The following is an 18906-nucleotide window of genomic DNA, read 5'->3' as shown; positions in this document are numbered from 1 at the left end:
GCAGGAAGTGCTCAAAATGGAGGAATGGAATGACGCGCTTCACAGCAGCGGGAGAGCGGCATAGAAAACAGCTTTATTGACGGATCCATTCCGCGTCTTGTCTGTGATATTTGAGGTTTGGAGAAGCCTGCTTAGATTAGAGTTGCTGCTGCTGCTGCTGTAGAGCAAACCGGATCAAACAGGTAACAGCAGGAAGTTAGCTGGATTCTACCTCAGGCTAAAGCTAACTGTTAGCGCCACTCAGCAAAGATGTGGCTGAATAAGAGATGATGTGGAGAAAATGTTTAGACATTTTAGCGGATAATTAGACTAACATTAAAGTTGAAACGTCACCGTTGTTAAATGATCAGCTGTTGCTGCTAACCTGATGTAGCATGTAGCCGTTAGCTTGAAGCTCTCTGGCCTCCATTCATTAGCAGAATCCTTATTAACGTGCCTCCCCTTCACCTTAAATTCATGTTCACCATAAATACAGCAGTTTAAAGAAAACTGTTTTAACATTGGGCTATTGGATGTCCCGTTAACATTTACGTAGCTGCGACGTCACGTCATGGTTGTTTAAATGTCTTCTTAACTCCTTTTTAAAATCTTAGACTAGTTCTTTTAGAATATTAACTTAATGCTCCAAAGCATCAGAGGTGAATCCCGGCTTTACATTCAGTTTAATCAGAGCAGATTCTGCTTTTAGATCTGCTGGATTTTCACTTCAGTTAATAGTTATTTAAGCCCTGAGGGTCTGAGGAGCAAATTATACATGTAAATTAAAACAAGTTCAGCTCCCAAACTATAGATCAGAAATATAATTGTTTGTGTGACAGAAAGGCATTGAGGAATATTTTTCAGGTGGAACCATTATTTTAAATGTCACCATGTCTGATTTATAGGTGATTAACCAAAGAAAAAAAAATAAAATATTTTGTCTCCCCCAAATTTTATTTCCCAAATAAACAAAAAACACCATGAAAGCCCATTAGAAACTCTAGAAGAACCTCAGACTTTATAGATCCACATCTTGACTATAAGTCAGGCTAATTTGGACTGAATTAGTTGAAGCATGTTTGTCCCACAAAGGTTTTAGTGGGCAGTGATCTAGGAGGAAATGGTATTTTAGTGCTGTGGTACCAAAAGTACCAAAATTAATTTTCCTGCTCATAAAAGGGAATCTGATATAATCAAATATACTGATTTCCATTATTGGAGACCTTCAGCATAAGGCAAAGCCTTTGCTATTAAGATTTAGCCGTTGTTTCATTGAAATTTACCAATAATATCACCAAACTGAATAGAAAATAAGAATAACAGCAGCTAATATAACGCATGCCGGTTACATCACCTGAAATGGTCGCACAATGACCTCCGACCCCTCCTTAGAAAAGTCTGAGCCTCTAGTCACATATTTCAGGTCAAATTTTAAATCTCATTTTATTTGTTTACACAGATTTAAAACAAGAAAGTATTCGTGAAAAAAAAATGGAAACATATTTTAGAAATTTTAAAGCCCCATTTGAAAGGTGTGTGGATGAAACACCATGCGAGTTTGTTTTGGTCATTTCTATAAACAGATAAAGATCAGCAGGGCCCTGTACCGGGCCTGCTGGGGTGGGAAAAGGTACAGTTGCTTTCACTGCTTCTCTTCCTGCAGGCGGTGATGGAGCCTTCAGAGGAGCCGGGGCCAAACTGTGGCCCTCAGGAGGTGAACCCTGTGTTCCTGCAGCAGCTTAGAGAGCTGGACATCCCAGAGGAAGCAGCCAAACAGGTAGATAGATCTACACATAGACATTATACACATAGACGCCTCATTGGACGCTGTCAGCAGTGAAGCCAATGTACCTAGAGGGCGGCCATCTTGGATCAGACCACAGTTCAGACAGCTGTTATGAATGAACAGGGGGCGCTTTAGATCTGATTTTAATCACATGAAAGACGAGTCAGAGATAATATTACAATCATCTCTTAGATGTCACAAGACCAAAAGATAATTTAAAATAACCTTTCAGTTACATTACACAGATTTATTCAGCTTATAAACTGAACTCAAACTGCATCAGATGTATACAAAGTTATATATTAATATATTATGTTTTACGTGTGTGTGTGTGTGTGTGTGTGTGTGTATATATATGTATATATATACACACACACACGTGTCTAAAGGCTTTTTGTCCTTAGAAGTTTTCTAAACTTTTCCACAACTCTTTTTCAAACTACCTAACTGCCTATGTGAACAATTTTTCTTTTAAATCAGTTAATGTGTGCCATATATGATATATATTTATATTTTAGAAAATGTTTTTTTTTTGGTTTTAAGGGTTTCTGACATGTAAGAGATTATTGTGATATTATCTCTGACTCTTTCATGTCATCAAAATGAGATCTAAGGCGCCTCCTATTCATTCTGACAGCAGCTGTTGGAACTGTGGTCTGACCCAAGATGGCCGCCCGCTAGGCACGGTGGCCAGCGTCCAGTGAGGCGTCTATGGATCTATTCACACAGATCTGCTTTAGTAATGGATGCGTAAAGGTTCTATGTATCTGAATCCATCTTGTTGGTCCCTTCAGGCATTACTGCACACTCGGAATGTGTCTGCTGAGGAGGCGGCCATGTACTACTTCAACAAACTGGAGAATGAGGTGCCCATAAGCTAGCCTTAGTCCCCTGCAGGTACACGGTGGTACTTTAGACCCAGTAGAGTTTGTCCAAATCCAAATCTCAGTGTGCCTTTGTCTACGGTGTGACACACAGGAGGAGGGGGACGATGACCTCATGTTCAAGATGGTGTTTGTGGTGAACATGGACCTTGGCATGGGTGTTGGAAAGGTAAATCCAGCGCTTCAGTCATGGTGAAGATCAGATTCCACCAGCCTGTGAATTTTCAGATGTGTTAAATCTGAGCTGAAAGGTTCCACTTGTTTGGGCTCTTATGACTAAAGGAACAGGAAACTTTATCTCTGTTATAAAAAGAAACACAATTTAGCAATGTTTGCTCAGCAATCCATCAACAACACTTGATTTTTGAGAGATAAGGTGAAATAATCGGCTTGAAAATATAAACAAGCATCTTCTGCATGACTTGCTTCTTTCTGAGCAGGAAGTGACCATACCCTTCAACAAGCAGCAGGGGGCGGTACACGCACTCTCTACAATAGGGCTGGGCAATTAGTTGCATTTGCAATTAACAAAGCACAATTTTAAAATCCCAGAGGGAACAATTTTTAATTACACTATATTTAAGAAGAGTAAGATTTAAAAACAATGTCCCTTCAGCCCTCTAGGGGGCGGTAGAGAGAGTAGCAGCTAGCAGCAGATCCATGCATGCAGGCGGAGGGAAGCACTTTTTCACACAAAGCTTACAGTAATGGTCTGCAGCAATGCACTGTGGGTAAGCAAAATGCTAAACGGCTAAAGGCTAGGAGTTAGTGCACAGGAAAGATGAGGTAAAATCAGTGTCTGTTAAAAATAATCACTTTTTTTTTATTCCTGCCCTACTTTACGATCCGTACTATCAGCTCATCTGTGCAGACAGATATAGGTTTCAATAAATGATGCAATCATGGTACTAAAAGCACTTATTTCCATACTTAAATTGCTATAAAAAAATGCTAATACCTATATTTGTTTTATGACTTTTCTGAGACTATTTTAATGCTTTTTAAATTTTCTGACGTCATCATGGGACATGCTCAGAGCAGTTAATCTGATTAAACCATATTTATACTTCATTTTAGTTGTTTCTTTCTTTAGTTTACGCACTATATACCGTAATGTTAACAGGAAAGGAAAATATTAAACTCAAAAAGACTAGATTGATGTTTAAATCCAAAGCTGCTAAAGTTAGCTCCTGGAATTAGCGCAGGATCCCATTTCTTGTACAGATCAGGAACAGAGTGATTAAACAGAAAGGATTTAAATCCTTTTATTTACTCAGGAAATACATCAATAACCTTTAAAACTGGAACTCCCACTGGTCGCCTGTTTGACGGACGCCATTTTCCCCAATGGAACGCATGAGTAGTGATGATTAGGCCTGTCACCATTTAATGGAAATGACGTAATAATGCATGCATTTTCCTGCCAAAGATAAACACACTTTATTTTCAACAGAACACTTAACACTGGAACTGGTTAACAAAATAAAACAAGAAATAAAAATCAAATGGATTCTCAGTCTCTGTTAACTAAAAACACACCTAAATAAAAACTAAACACAAGATAAAACCACAGTGGAAATAAAAACGTATGTGGATGTATCACGTTTGTAAAAGTTATGTTTTCCTGGGGAGTTCATCCTGTCTATCAAATGTCTGCAACATTTTTCAAAATGCCGGCTTTTCACCAACATTAAATGGAAGCATCTCTTTAGCAATTAAATGAACTACGCTGTCTGTGAGCGCGCGCCACTTTGCGACGTCGTTTTTTTATGCTGCCTGTTGATTAAGGAGTGTTGCAAACCTGAAGACGCAGGCGGGTCGCCGCTCGTACTTTTTGTTTCCAGCTGGAGAAACTTTGCTGGGTGGTTGTGCTTTAGCTGCATGTAGGTTGGTTGTATTGCTGCTCTCAGTTGCTGCTGTTTTATGACAAATGCGACGTACTGGCTCGCATAGGTTCAGCGGTTCGCCTCGGTCATTTGGTTGGAATCCGAAATATTCCCACACTGCGGCTGTTGCGCTCGACTTTTAAACCAGTTCCATTTTGAGCTTTTTTTTACCTGGCTAACTCCTCATGGGGCTGGCTCTAAAGCTGCAGAAGTACTACCTGATGCGATAGTCCACTCTTCCTCCCTCCTCAAAAATGAGGAAGGGGAGGGGTCAGTAGATAGCACCGTAATTAAGCCTTTTCATCCAGCGTCATCAGTAGAAGGAGAAAAACACAGGCAGAGACGATATAGGCCGTGGTTTGGGCCGCTGAGCGGACCGGCTCAGGTGATGTCAAACCTTAGAAGTTTCACTATCGTCTGATGGGTCACTGATCTGTCTGCGTTGATGATCCTCAGACTCGTCAGCCACCTTAGGTTTCTTCTGAAAGCCAATTTTTCCGTCTTAGCCAAAGACTTCTGGGTAGAATGATGGTTGCTAGGCAACGGTACTGAAGGTCGATCAACCACAGAAAGGATTTACAATGCAAAACGAATAGAGCTGTCAGAATGACTGCTGTGGGCGATGGAGGTAAAATTAACCTGAGTTATTTTTTATGTTTTTATTTTATAAAAGAAACGACGCGGAAATAAAGGAAGTAAACATGAGAAACGTATGAATAATGTAAATAAAGTTCTTTCCCTTTAAAATCTCAGAGCCGTCAAAATGACGGCCTTGGGAGTTCTAGTGTTAACATGTTATGGTTTAGTACGCTCGCTATTTTAGGGATGTATATCTGGTTAACGATGAGCTGATGGTGCGGATGGGGTGGGGACCGGCTGTCTGCTGGTCCCAGTAACGTCCCCGGTGCTGAATGTGTGCAGGTCGCCGCCCAGGTGGGTCACGCTGCGGTGGGCTTGTACCAGGCTCTACAGGAGAAGAACAGCTGGAGGGAAATGGCCTGGAAGTGGGACAGCAGCGGGTAAGGCCCATTCTCATCCCAGTCATTCCAGGAACCAGGAAAACCTCCTCCCACCTTATGCTGGTAGATTTAGTCAGTAAATTTCATCATGTTCGTTGTGGGATACCAGTAATATTTGGAACCACCTCTGCATCCAGGTTCCCACAGTGGCTGGATAGTGACAGAATCACCAGTTTGACCAGCATGTTTGCTGACTTTTTTCCAAGATGTAAATGATGTGAGTTTGTTGTTCATACAGCGCCAAGAAGGTGGTGCTCCAAGGCACCAACGTGGCCCACCTGCTGGAGCTCCAGGCCCTGAGCCTGAGCCTCAACCTGCCCACCTACCTGGTCCAGGATGCAGGTCTGACCCAGGTGGGTCTCAGAGGCAGCAGATGAATAACTGAGTCATCTATCGGTCTGATGAAGGTTTTTTATGGAATAACAACCGTCTCTGCAGGTGGAGTCTGGATCCCGCACCGTGTTGGCCCTCATGGGAGCAGAGGAGATGGTGAACAATGTCACCGGCAGCCTGAAGCTGCTCTGAGGGGCTTTGGAGACAAATCTCTGCAGTGGCACCAATCAACCAGGAGGGGGCAGCCTTTCTCAGAGGCACAAGAACGTTTGGGTTCCATGGGCTAAAACCGCACTGAACCGGAACTGAATCAACCCACCGCTCGTTTACTGTTACTATCAGGAAAGGGACGTTCCTGAATCCGATTTCCACCCACCTTCTTCCTAGCCGGTCAAAGAAGCACTGTCCCACTGGTGATGGTTAGTTTAGTGGTCGTTTCTGTGCCTCCCTGAATGATATAACCTCCAGAGTTCAAGCTTTCTGTGTCCACATGTTGTCATCTTATCAGACTGCAAAGATTCCGTTTTTAGGTAAATGAGGAAATTCTTCGTTTCACATTTGTGTTCTAACTTGTATCAAAGCTCAAACCCGGCACCAAAAACTCCACTAACATTTGGAACTGGCTCTAAATATGTCCGCCATGGATGATATGCTTAGGTCATTTAAACATGGATGTGTTTGTGGTTATATTTTATTGCTCATAGTGTCGCATTTTGGGTGCCGAGTTATGATTATGCATGAGATGTAAAATGTATGACTATTTAATCTGACATTAGAAGACTGTCGTATAAACTGTTAGTCCTGATGTTGCTGTATCAGTCTGTTGATCATTAAAAAACCTACATAACCAATGCTGATGGTGTGCTTCATATGTAATCCTGATGGAGGGGGTAGCCACGCCCCTTCCGGCCATACAGCGGCGTCTCGTAACACCCACCCCCCTTCCTTCCCTGTGGCTGGCTGAGGTCATCTGTGCTGTTTGGTTTTTATTCAGCAGATGGAAGAAAGCCTTAGAGGGAGAAATAATCATTACAATTACTTAAGAGTAAAGAAATGGAAAAAATGGTGGAATGAAGAAAAAAAAAGGATTCTATAAAGTACAAAAGTCTGTATTAAATGGAAATATTAATGAAACAGAAATAAGAAAAAAGCGATTAAGAAAGAGGAAAAAAATGATAAATTTGAAGGATGCAGAGAAAAATAAAATTTACAGATGAACTGTAAAACTTATGAACATGAAAGGAAGAAATTGAGAAGAATGGTTGGAAGGACGGCCCAAGAATGGAGCCTGAAAGGAATATCGGGGAATGAAGGTAATATAAAGGATATTTATGAAGGAAATTATCTTCAGAATACAAAATTAAAAATAAAATTTGATAGATGTAGTTGTTACACACATGTACAGTAGGTGGCGGTATGCTTGCGATCCCCCATAATAGAGAAGAAGAAGCGTCACATCCATTAAAAGGTTCATTATTTTAATGTTTTTTTCCATTTTCTCCGTTAAACAGCTTCTCTGACGTCATCAGTAAATCAGATTAAACCATGTTTATCTGCATTTTAGTTGTTTGTTTCTTTGGATTACGCACTATAGACCGTAATATTATCACGAAAGGAAAAAATAAAACTCAGACTAGATTTAATTTTAAATCCAAAGCTGATAAAGTTAGCCACCGCAAGTAGCGTAGGAGACGACTGATAAAACAGCCCGATTTGAAGGACACAGCCGATGTATCCTTGGTTTACCCAGGATTCATTGCGAGACCAATCAAGCCGGCTGCTCCGTGATCAGAGGAAAGGTTACATGGCGCCTCACAGTGGTGAAAATTGGAAGTTCAGTTTAATATAATCCAGTCTGTGAATAGTTCCTTGTGAAATGAATGAAAATAGTTGTTTTAATGGTTATAGAGTCAGATATGTGGCGGTAATGTTTGATTTATCTAAAGGTTTTTATCTGTTACTGTGTAAATGGGTTTGGCTGGAATTTAAGGACAGATTCTAACATATCTGCAGTGTGGGGACTATAAATCTGATACTTTTTTATTGGTTTTGCACAATAAGAGATTTTTTGTTGTTGTTGAATATTATTATTACCCGCCGCAGGGTAGACCTGTTTGAATTCACAGCTAAACTCTTCCGGTCTCCTTATTTTTACAGACTTTGAATGATCCAGTCCAGGTAGACCGCCTACTTAGAGGATGCAGCCCATGAATTCAAACAGAGCCGTAGTTTAATTTAGGTTTTTTAACAAAATAAAATTGAGGGCGACCGGGAAGCGCAAATGAGCTGATGGCGCATGCGCAGAAGGGATCGGGTAGTGACAGCCATTAACAGCTTTAAATATCTAAAAGGCCTCAACTAGTTTTTAAAACCCTTTTCTTTCCTGTCCAATTCCTTCCCATTTTTCTCAGCTGTTGTCATTCCGCTGTTCCAGAAGCTCAGAGTCACTGAATTAACTCCCGAGTTTAACCCATCCCCTTGGGGAGCAGTGGGCTGCCATTGTGCTGCGCCTGGGGAGCAGGGGGGGATAAGGGTTTTGCTAAGGGACCCAGAGTGGCAGTCTGCGGGAGTGGGATTTGAACTTTGAACCTCAGGATTCCAGGATCTACACTAGGCCGCCAATTTCCGAGGCTTGACTTTCCTGCCCCTCCCTGCAACACATGACGTTGGGTCTTTCAGCGCGTCCAATCGCAGGCCGCCCCCTGGTCTTATGACATGACAAAGCTGATGACGTAATCTTGAATTACACAAAGCTAATGTTACAGAAAGCTGCAGGAAGGTATCGGTTCATTGTTCCTGATTGGTTTTTCCCTGTGAGGATGTGGTTCCATATCAGAATGAAACACCTCTGGCCGCCAAACAACATGGCGGTTCTTTGTCAGCCTCGGACATTTCACTAAGCAGTTTATTTTGGCGTCTGCGTAGCAGTGAAATAATTCTGTCTGAAAAGGATTTAAGTCACGATCCAAGCCGGAGGAGAGGGCCACTTTCCCCCTCCAGATGTAAGTGACAGGCCGGTAGGTGGGGCTGACCCAGTGGGCTAACCCTGCCTCCTGCAGCCCTGGAAATGAGCCCAAGAGACCCCGTGCGGCTAACGATTACCATTATGCATAAACAGCACTCGTTCCAGAACAAACAAGTTCTAAATACATAAAAGAAGGTAATCCCACTATAGAAATTAGGTTAGCTCCATTGGAATGTTATATTTAAAGAAAATTTCCGGCATCGAAGTCGACATATATCCTTGGAGTAGCAATGTGGCTCCCAAATCCATCTACATGCTCCTTTCCGTGTGCTTCACCGCCCTCAAACTAAAGAATAAAAGCCTCTGACTGGAGAGGTACTCGCCCTATTTCATCCCGCAATGGAAACTAATAATCGACACTTCAACTCACCAATAGAATTCAAGTATTTTACGTAAAACCGAAGGAAACTAATTTTAAGGTCCAATCAACGGCAAGAGGCGGGACATCTGGAAGGCCCACCCATACTGCCTGCCCCTGCACGAAAGCATCGGAAACCCCGTAGCTTGATTGTGTGTCAGTTTGGTTGGGGCCTGTGGTGGAAGCCGGCGAAGAGGAGGGGGGATGGGCGCTCCGGAGAGCGTTAGTACCCGAGACAGAACCGGAGCCCCCGTATCACATCCAGCGGTGTATAACCCATAATAAACAGCGACTGTAAATATAAAAGACACATCACTGGAGTTGTTAACCGGAATTTATAAAAGACACCTATGGATTTAGAGGAACCGAACAACACAAGGGTTTTGACTTTTCGACATTTTTTGGGAGATAGCAAGAACTTTGTTTCTTAGCCTTGAGGAGGGAGCTACTTGTGGGGCAAAGGATAGAGGAGACTCCGAGGCGGATATCCAGGCCTACTGGTCTAATTGGAATTGATGTTGGGATACTCCAAGGACTTCCATACTCCACGGTTCTGTCTGGTTTGTAAGGGATTTGGAATGACTCTTTAGGTAAGCACCTGATATATGCAACACCTTGTTTTACATTTTAAGGTTTTTATGAAGAATTGAACCAAATCAACCCTGTTTTCTGTCTGCCATGACTATGCGGCTAACTGGGCTAGCAGACAACCTGCTTCCACTGAAGTTTCTTCCAACAAGTTTCTGTTGGAGACGTTAGTATTTCCTTCTGAATGTGATGTGTTTGCTAGCTAAAACAGCAGCTAAGATCAGATGTGGAGGCAGTGATCCTCCCAGGGCTGCTGCTCCTCTGCCTCTTTCATCAGTCCCTCGTGTGTTGTTTTTTTTTTTCTTAGTTTTCTTGCATCGTCAGAATTGCTTATTTTTGCCAGTTTTTCAAATAATCACGATCAAACCCTGTATTCAGATTTAAAAACTTTTATACATGTGCAATATTTTGAAAAAAAAAAACCTGTTTATTTCCATCGTCGGTGTTAGTAGAGTTAGTGATTTGTTTTTGGATTGAATGCGGTAGAACTGGTGCAAATAAGTGAAAAATGAACCTTCGCCTTGGGGGTTTTGGAGTAAGTTTCCCCCAAAGAGGCGTTATAACATCACCAGGTCTGTTATTAAAGCGCTGCTTTATTTACCTGTTTATGTCTATTTTTTTTAATAGTGCAGTTAAAGCTTTAAATAAGTCTGGTGTCATATTTATGATGCTTTTAGGTTCACAGGCAGTAAGGCAGGCTAACCGTTAGAAATGTTGTTTATATAACCGTTTAGGTGGTTGTTTTTTTGGCCGCATGGTGTTAGGCTTTCTTTGGGTGTCCAATGAGATAAAACCTTTTGAAAATAAACTTTTATTCCACCTGCAGTTATGTCTTTTTCGACGACTCCTAGCCTAGCTGCTAACAGCAGCTAGCATACCAACCGGGCAGCAAATGCTAGTAGCCGCTGGGCTAACTTGGTGGCTGTTTCAGCTGTGTGTGGCGGTCTGTAGCCTCCATCAGCTCCTCTGTGGTGTGACTGTCCTCCTGGGTGGTGTGGGCCGGTGGATCTGCTGCCATAAGGCGGCCTCGGTAAGCTCATTCCCTGCCTGATGTGAAAGCAAACAATCCCTGGTTCAAAGTCGAACCTTGTCTGCTTTATTTTTTTCCTTTTTTTACTCATGGTTTCCTTTTTCTAACACGTGTGAATGTTCTCGATGAGAAAGCCTGAGCTTCTAGTTAGTTAGCTCCGCTTCCTGCCTCGGTGGAGGCTGAGAGGAGCGGCTGGTATCGCCTCCATGTTTGTTGTTTCAGTGGGAGGAAATCTCGGTAGGGTTGTTGATCTCCGGTACCAGCGATGGGACACTTCTTAGGGAAACGCTTTTACACCTCACTATCTCTATTAAACTCTTAAATAATTGTGTATATTTTCTGGAGACTCTGCATTAGTTTGATCTTTTCTCCTTTATAAATGTCACATTGGAACTTTTAAAGAAGCAAACATTTTATTTTGTAGGTGCTATCATTGAAGGCTTGCTGGTTTGCTCTTAAAATGCATGTGAATAAGGGAGTAACATGCACTATTTATGGCAAAACATTTTCCCTGAACTCTCCAAACATGTGATGAGTTCATATGAATAACCTTGGGCTTTGCTACAGCGGGTATGCTGCTGCTCTTAGGATTCCATCTTGCATTGTTCTGTCAGACTCTAAGGCTGTTTTTCAATCTGTGTACTTGTGCATTCTCGCGTGCTCGTGAAACGTCATCAGCCTCAGCCCTAGTACTGATCCAGTTAACTAGAACAGCAGTCCCCGGATGTTGTTCTGGCCCCTCCCTATTTACCCAACATGCATCAGAGAGGACTTGTCCGTTCTCCAGACTGACAGCTGTCCCAGCATGCACTGCGGCAGCAGCAGCTTCCAGGTTAGCGCTCACAGAGCTCAGAGGATTAAGTTAAAAGTTCTCTTCTGTTGCCGTTGTTCAATAAAATTACGTCTTAAGATTGGAGCGAGAACTTATACTAAAATTCTGAAACTGGGAGGACCTTCCAAGAGAAGCAGCAGCCAGGGCTACCGTTGGCCCGTCTGCGGCGGCCAGGGCTACCGTTGGCCCGCTTACAGCATAGCCGTGTGTGAAGTACCGCTGGCTCTGACAGAGGTTTTAAATGAAATGTCATCTTTTATTCTCTATATTCTATTAATAACAGCAGGTGAAATGTGGCTCCAGACTAGCTTTGAATGTGGTGATGTCATCAGTACGCCGCTGTTCCAACTGACCCAGATTTATTCTGCGTGCTTTCGTTCTCCCAGAGTCCAGACTTTCCTGTGTTCTTTTTAAGAACAGGACTTGGGCAGTCCGTACTCGCGTTCTTTTTGCGTTCTTTTTGCATTTCATTAACGATCACCCGATCCAGTCGTTTAATTTTAAAGATGTTGATTACCTGGAGAGAGTACTTCCTGTTTGTTCTTTTTAAATCATGTTTGTTTTTTGCTGTGATCTCTAACCCAGCTGTGTCCCGTCTGCCTGCTTCTAGGCTGCTGTTATTCATCACACACCTTTGCTTTGTCTGCGCTTCTTATCTTTCAGTCTGAAACTGGATCCATGGCCTTCAATTCTGCATTTTCATTTTTATTTGCAATGTCATTTGTTCAGTATGTGATATCCAGCTTATCATAGTGAAAACATTTTTAATGCTTTGTGGCTTTCTGATTGTCAGTGAGATCATGGGCCACACAGAGAGCTTTTGGTAACTTTATTTACCGTTTACCTGGGACCTCGTTGACCTTGCTGTAGAAGTATGAAACGTACCTTTCCTTGTGTGGGTGTTGGACTGGAGCCTTGCCAAGCATTTGGTTTGATTTTGATGTGTGCAAACCTGATTGGCGTGTGTGGGGCAGACTTTCATTGGTTGGAGCTGACATTCTCTGAATATGTTTCACATCTTTTAATAGACCGTGTGGCTGCAGCTTTCCAACCTGGCCACTTGGAAGCAGTGGTAACATGATCTTTCCAACACGCCCCCTGACCTGTGCCTTCTTGTTATCTTGAACAAACATTGTGCTTATTGACAGACAGAAGAAGCGCAGCCTGCTCTGGGTGAGCATGGAGTCAGCTAGCTGCCACAGGAAATTTCAGAATGAGCCTCCGGCTGCTTTCTGAACAAACCTGAGCCTCTCTGCCCACCGTGTTATGACTCAGTGCTGTTTTTATCACCGTAGTGGAAATGTTTCTTGTATGAATGAATTGATTAGCTTTAAATAACGCATAAAATGAACCTTCTAGGTGTTTGTAGGTAGTCAAATTTCATGTAATTGTCCACGAAAAATGGAAGTCAGTGAAAAGTCCTAATAAGGACGGCCGAATTCCTGTGTGTGTGGACCTGTCTGCAGGATGTACACCCTTCTATGGGCCTCTGAAAGTTTGGAGATCTGTGGAATGCACAAATAGTCAAGGTTAGTAGGAACATATTTTTTGTTAGGAAGGAAGCGAAGCCTTGCCAACACATTCACATGAGCAATGCAGTCAGAAAACCGAGAAATCCACAGTTTTATCTCTAGCTCTTAGTCCTTTAAGCTGTATTTAGGTGACGTGAAGTTGGTTGCTCCTCCTCCAGAGCTATAGCTCACAAAAGTCTTGCAGTTTCTGACAACAATATAACTGAAATGTGGGCTAACGTCACTATTAGCTGTTGAAGAGGGAACTTCATGCTTTAAGCTCTCTAACTCTGTCCTTCATGGCATACAGAGTAGAGCTCTATTAGCAATAATTACCCATTATGGGTTGATGTTGCTTTGCTTTGTTTCTGGGAGGAGTTTTCAAGCAGTTATTTATTTCTTTGACAGGGACAGTGTACAGTAATTAGCATTGCTGCAAATGCACCAGAATTAGCCAAGAGGCTATTTTCCATCTGTTGTCCCTGGACAGATCCTAAACTAGTCTATCTAAAAACACGACAGTAAGAATTTTACAGCGAAGAATAGAAATATTAGGGGTGGAACGGTTCACAAAATCCTCTGCTCGGTTCACGGTTTTCGGTTCGGTATATGTTGATTGTTACACCGAAAAATAAAAAAAAATTAATAAAAATGATAAACATTCATGAAAAAATAAAAATGTATGAAATTAATGAAAAAATCTAAAAAATTAATGAATTGTAATTATTTTTAATGATGGATCATTTCCACATGTTTTGCTGCTTTGAATTGAATCATCTGGCGCATGCCCTCTACCATCTCCAAGGAACTCAGAGCGGAGCGGACGGGAGCCACAGTGGAGGCTGTAGGCTTTGCTTTGAGCAGCCGGTCTGGAGCGCAGCGGGGCGGAGCGCTGACGGAGTATGAGGGATTTCAGGGTTAGCATGACATGTTGGTCATGTTGCTGTTAGCATAAACAAAACGTGTTGCACAATGCTTGCACACTGTTGCACTTTTATCCCCAGCTTTCTTCCCGCCGTCATCGTAGGTCACTCTAAATGCAAAGCGGTCCCATACAGCAGACCTATAAAGTGGTTGGCTTTGGTCGCAGTACCGCCACCTTCTGCTCTGGAGTGTAAACGCTTCGCCTATGAGAAAAAGGAGCAGCGCATGAACCGAACGCAACACACACGAACCGAACGGTTCGGACGGTTTTCATAAACCGTTCCATCCCTAACAAATATAAGAAGAAATTAAACAACTATTCAAGTCATGTTTTGCTAAATAGATCATATATAACAGATTTCAAATGTGATCAAATAAAGGTCCTGCTCAAATTATTCAGATCTGTAGCGTGTTTCCATTTTTCATTTTGACTTCTCAATAAAGGTTAAAAGTTGTATTGATTTCAGGCACTGCAGCTCATTCTCTAAGTGGTGACCAGCTGTTAGGGTTTCAGCAGAAGTTTCTTGTTGCGTTGCAACACAGCGTAACCTGAATAGTGCTCTATAGAGCGGTTAGAACAGACGTTGGGACACAGCCATGGCTACCGAAAAGTAGCCAATCACAGGCCGGATGCTTTCTGACACCTTCAAAGAGACAGAAGTTGAAATGATCGAGCAGAAACGGGTCCACACGCGCAGAGGAGGGAGGCTGCAAGGACGTGGAAATCACAGCACACGCGTGCAGAGAAGGAACAGGCCTGTTAATGAGCGTCTGGAAACGTCTGGACTTTCTGATGCCCTCGATAGTAGGATAGATGTCGGGTCTGTTGAGTTTTAGTGCTGCTGTCATGAACGTATTGGTGATAAAGTGACCAAACACGGGTAGGGTGAAGACATGGGAGCTCTGGAACGCTATGACAATAATGACCATGATGTTAATTGCTATTTCTGATAAATTTGCTCATTTAAATACCTGAAGTGAACCTTTACTGCTGGTTTATTGGGTAAAGCAGTTAGAGTTTTTATTAAATGTTGCATAAAGACCTTAAATTCACCTATGTTCAGCTCGTGTATCACCTTCAATCCTTTCAAAACATTACTGTAGAAACATGATCCGTTTCCTCTTAGCGCAGATCCTTTACATCAGTCCAAAGAAACTTAAAGGTGGAAAAAAGTTGTTTTGGTTGCTTTTGGATTTCAAACAAGGTCATGGCGGAGAAACAAGAGATTGTATTAATCTGACGCTGCGCTGATGGAGAAAGTTAAGCAGCAGGAAGTCAGTCTCATGGCTGCTGGTTAGGTGTTTAAATGTAGCCACGCTCCTGAACCCGTTAGCTACCTAAGCTAGCCACACGAGGAAGGAGCTGATCATTTAGATTGACGTATGACTTAGGAATCTAATAATGTTGCTGTTCTGAGGCACAGTTTCAAAAAAAATCTCCTCTGCTTAGATGATGTTGATAAGTTTGCGCGGATGGTCAGATTAGTCATTAATTGCTCGCCAGTCCTATTTCTTACAGGTTTCTCTGTTATTTTCTGCGGCACCAGCCTAGAGGTGAAAACGGGCTCGTGTTTTTGTCGCGTTCAAGGTTCAGGTGTGCTAAACTTTGACGCGGTGCACGGTCGATAGAAAGCAGGGCGCGCAGCGCACAACGCATCCAGCCTGAAAGGCCCTCTAAGCAGCTTTACTGTGTGTTAGCTGTGTGTCGCAGTCAGAGCTACAAACTAGCATCCTGCTCGGTGGCTGGGTGTCCGAGGTGTGCCAGGTGTTGTGGACGGCACAACAGCCAGTTTCTGACATTAGGAACCAAGGAGGAAATATGCATAGAGTAGAATGGATGTAGAACTGGCCAATCAGAGGCCTCCTGTCTGCGTTAACTGCAAAACACAGACAAACTGGTTTTACTGTAAGAGGAAGGAAGGCTTCCATGTTTTCCATTTACAGCCGGAGCATTTTGTGTTTGTAGTATGTAGATAAATGTTTAAAAAACCCAACAAATGTTTCTTTTAGAAAAGGATGCGTGTATTTGAGGTTTTTCAGCTAGCTGACTATCTGTGCAGCAGCTGGTAGGGAGGAGGAAGTGCTGCTATCTGGTTAAAATGTGGGCTTGCCTCATAGCTCCAGTCAACATCATGCTGCTAAGCTAAGCTAACCTGGTTTACAATGAATGACATTCTCAAGTTTTTTTTCCTTCACTGAGCTTAAAATTTAATCTTTTGCTCAGTTTATGATGTAAACCAGTTCATGTGTTAAATGAAACAAGAGACTGAGACAAACCAAGGATTCGTTTGAATAAAGTATTTGAAGAAATGTAAGTATCACTGCTTCCTCCATGCAAGGATCTGATTGGCTCATTTAATGGGATGTAAACAAAAAACAAGTGTCTCTAATGGGAGCTTTAAAAGTTCCAGTATGGATTTGAGTTGTAAAGTTGTTCTAATGTGGAGACGCCAAGGAAGGAATGGCTTCTTTTAAAAATCCATCAACGGTTCATTTAAAAAGGCTGTGTGTCTGTTTGGGTCTGTTAGCTAATCCTGTTTCCTGCTGCATGAGCATCAGAAGCGGCCCGTTGGCGGTGCTAATGTGGGGCAGCGTGGCGCAGGCTTCCCCTGTTCGCTGCATCATGGTGTGCAGCCGGCGTTCGCTCTGTGGTCTGCCGTCTCCTGCACAGCGAAGTCAAACAAGTCTCCTCTGACGTCTGACCCACCGCTGCACTCCTATTGGTCCGGGGAATCTACATTACCTCCAATGGGGTGCAGTGTTTCCTTGGCGATGGGGGAGCGGTGTTGCAGAGGGCTAATTCTGCTTTGAACCAAGCAGCAATGGTTCTTGGGAGAATAATGCAGAGGAGGGGGAGGGAAGGGAAAAAAAACAGCAAGTGGAAGGGGGAGGTAGGAGATCTATGCAAACAGCTCCTCTGCTCCCTTTCTCTGCCATCCTCTTATTGTTTTCTTGCACACTCATGTTGGCTCCTTCATTTCCTTCTCTTTCCTTTCCTCTGACTCCGCTAAAAACCAGAAGAATGCTAAGAATGAACTTTGCTTCTGATACTAAAAACGCTTTAAGGAGATTATCAAGTCCAACTTCCAACCTGTTGGATGAATCACTCTTGCTCTTCTTTCCAGGCGTTCCTGTTCTCCTCTCCTTACTGTGACCCAGGAAGTGAAGCATGGCTGTAGAAGTTTCTCTGAACCGCTACTACCAGCTGGGGCGTGTTTTCTTAGAGACGGGCCATAATTGACGACATAGAGAATCAGTTTCTTTCTGAGATGGTTCCAGTTTGGAGGAGCAGAGTCATGTGGGGGCCAGTCGGCCCTCCAGGGGTTAAAATGGCTGCCAGGCCTCTTGTGGTTGAAGCCTCATTACCTTGCATTATTCTACTGGCTTGTGCAATGATTGTGTTTGTTTGTTTGGCTGCATCTAATGTTGCAACATGTAGGCAGCGCCACCTCTGCTGCTGCTGCCTACCTGACGGAGGCCCCTTATGTCCCACTGATGGCAGAGTGTATAGAGAGAGCAGACCTTCCCGCTTCTCCCCCTGTGTCCTATAAAATTAAACCGTGTCCCACATTTTACTGGATCACATAAATAAAAACTTTTGAGGAGACCGCATGAGACTGGCTCATGTATGACGATGCTAAAGAGCTCATCGGTGTGCAGCAAATAAGCAAAACAGACACACGGACGGAGTAAATGCTGCAGCTGATGGACATATGGTTCTGCACCAACCATGCTGCTGGCAGAAAGGCTATACTTTGATTTATGAACTTTATAATGGTTTTATTTATGATCACTTTACCAAATCATAGTATTTTGCACCTTTTTGAATGAAATTCTAAATAATAGCTTTGTTTAATAAAACTAAATCACCTTTTACTGTGACTTTGTTTGCATTTAACATAATGCCTGAGTGAAATAATATGTTCCTTTAAAATAACTGCGAGCGAATCATTATTTTTTTTCTAGCCGGTAAATAATTTAACCTTCCGCTCCACTTGGCCTGTGAGTGAAACCTTTCATTTTGGGCCCTGAACCTGAAATCCCACGTCTTCCCCCCCCGCTGCGCTCCAGACCGCCTGCCCAAAGCAAAGCCTCCAGCCTCCGCTGTTCCTCCATCCTGCTTCGCTCCGCTCAGACTTCCTCAGAGCTCGAGGAGAGCATGCGGGATATCATCGTTAAATTCATTGGACCTAAACATGTGGAAATGAAGGTTTAATTTAATACAAATATTAAAAAATCCCCACCATCATTGAGCATATTGGTGGTTTCCTCGTGAATATTTTGGTTTTGCTGCGGATTTTAGTAACGGGGATAACCAGGATCATCCGTAGTTTGGATGATCTATGTTTGTTCTCTACTTCCAAACTCAGCATCTCTCCGTCCATTCCTGAGATGAGAAGTTTGCTTTGACTGGATTTGATTAAACTTTTAAGGCTCTTGATGGAGATGAGAAATCTGCTTCCTGGTCTGTTGAAGTACCGATAGTTTGCATCCAGTTATTTAAAGGCACACTATGCAACATTTTTCAGTTAATTAATGTGTTCCATAACGTTTTGGATGATTAAATGAGTCATTTCAGGTTGAACAAAGGTTTTCTCGGCCGCCCTGGTGGTCTGTGGGGGAAATACCGTACTCGCAATTGCAGGAGCACCGGCCCGCACCCACAGGCTCAGAAGTCTCGCGAGAGTCGGTCTTGCTTTACGGCGAGAACTTGGCTAACTACAATCTTTGTTATTTAGACACATGCATAA

General features: G+C 42.8%; 2 protein-coding genes across 4 annotated transcripts in view; both read left to right on the top strand.

The window, feature by feature from the left end:
* Positions 1–6744, top strand: LOC107102232 (probable peptidyl-tRNA hydrolase 2). Its single transcript, XM_015401447.1, has 7 exons — positions 1–182; positions 1643–1756; positions 2560–2631; positions 2744–2818; positions 5457–5554; positions 5793–5907; positions 5993–6744. Exons 2-7 carry the CDS (start codon positions 1649–1651, stop codon positions 6077–6079), a joined length of 555 nt encoding a protein of 184 aa, XP_015256933.1. The 5' UTR covers positions 1–182; positions 1643–1648; the 3' UTR covers positions 6080–6744.
* A 2691-nt stretch (positions 6745–9435) lies between these two features.
* The window catches only part of setd5 (SET domain containing 5), a 42580-nt gene continuing 33109 nt past the window's right edge, over positions 9436–18906 (top strand). For 2 of the 3 annotated variants that reach the window (XM_015401451.1, XM_015401450.1), the window contains exon 1: positions 9436–9860. The gene's annotated coding sequence lies outside the window, so the exon portion shown is untranslated. The remainder of the gene's footprint in view (positions 9861–18906) is intronic. The other variant, XM_015401452.1, reaches the window with a different exon arrangement.

This window comes from Cyprinodon variegatus, unplaced genomic scaffold, assembly GCF_000732505.1.
Source record: "Cyprinodon variegatus isolate N-32 unplaced genomic scaffold, C_variegatus-1.0 Scaffold1220, whole genome shotgun sequence".
Lineage (NCBI taxonomy): Eukaryota > Metazoa > Chordata > Actinopteri > Cyprinodontiformes > Cyprinodontidae > Cyprinodon > Cyprinodon variegatus.
The sequence above is the reverse complement of the archived record's forward strand: the minus strand, read 5'-3'. Positions and strand labels throughout refer to the sequence as shown.

Bases quoted from the DNA above. Each gene is read 5' to 3' on its own strand.
- LOC107102232 (XM_015401447.1), top strand. From the start codon at position 1,649: ATGGAGCCTTCAGAGGAGCCGGGGCCAAACTGTGGCCCTCAGGAGGTG. The intron at 2,819-5,456 runs GTAAATCCAGCG...GAATGTGTGCAG, and splicing joins TTGGCATGGGTGTTGGAAAG to GTCGCCGCCCAGGTGGGTCA. The intron at 5,555-5,792 runs GTAAGGCCCATT...TTGTTCATACAG, and splicing joins TGGAAGTGGGACAGCAGCGG to CGCCAAGAAGGTGGTGCTCC.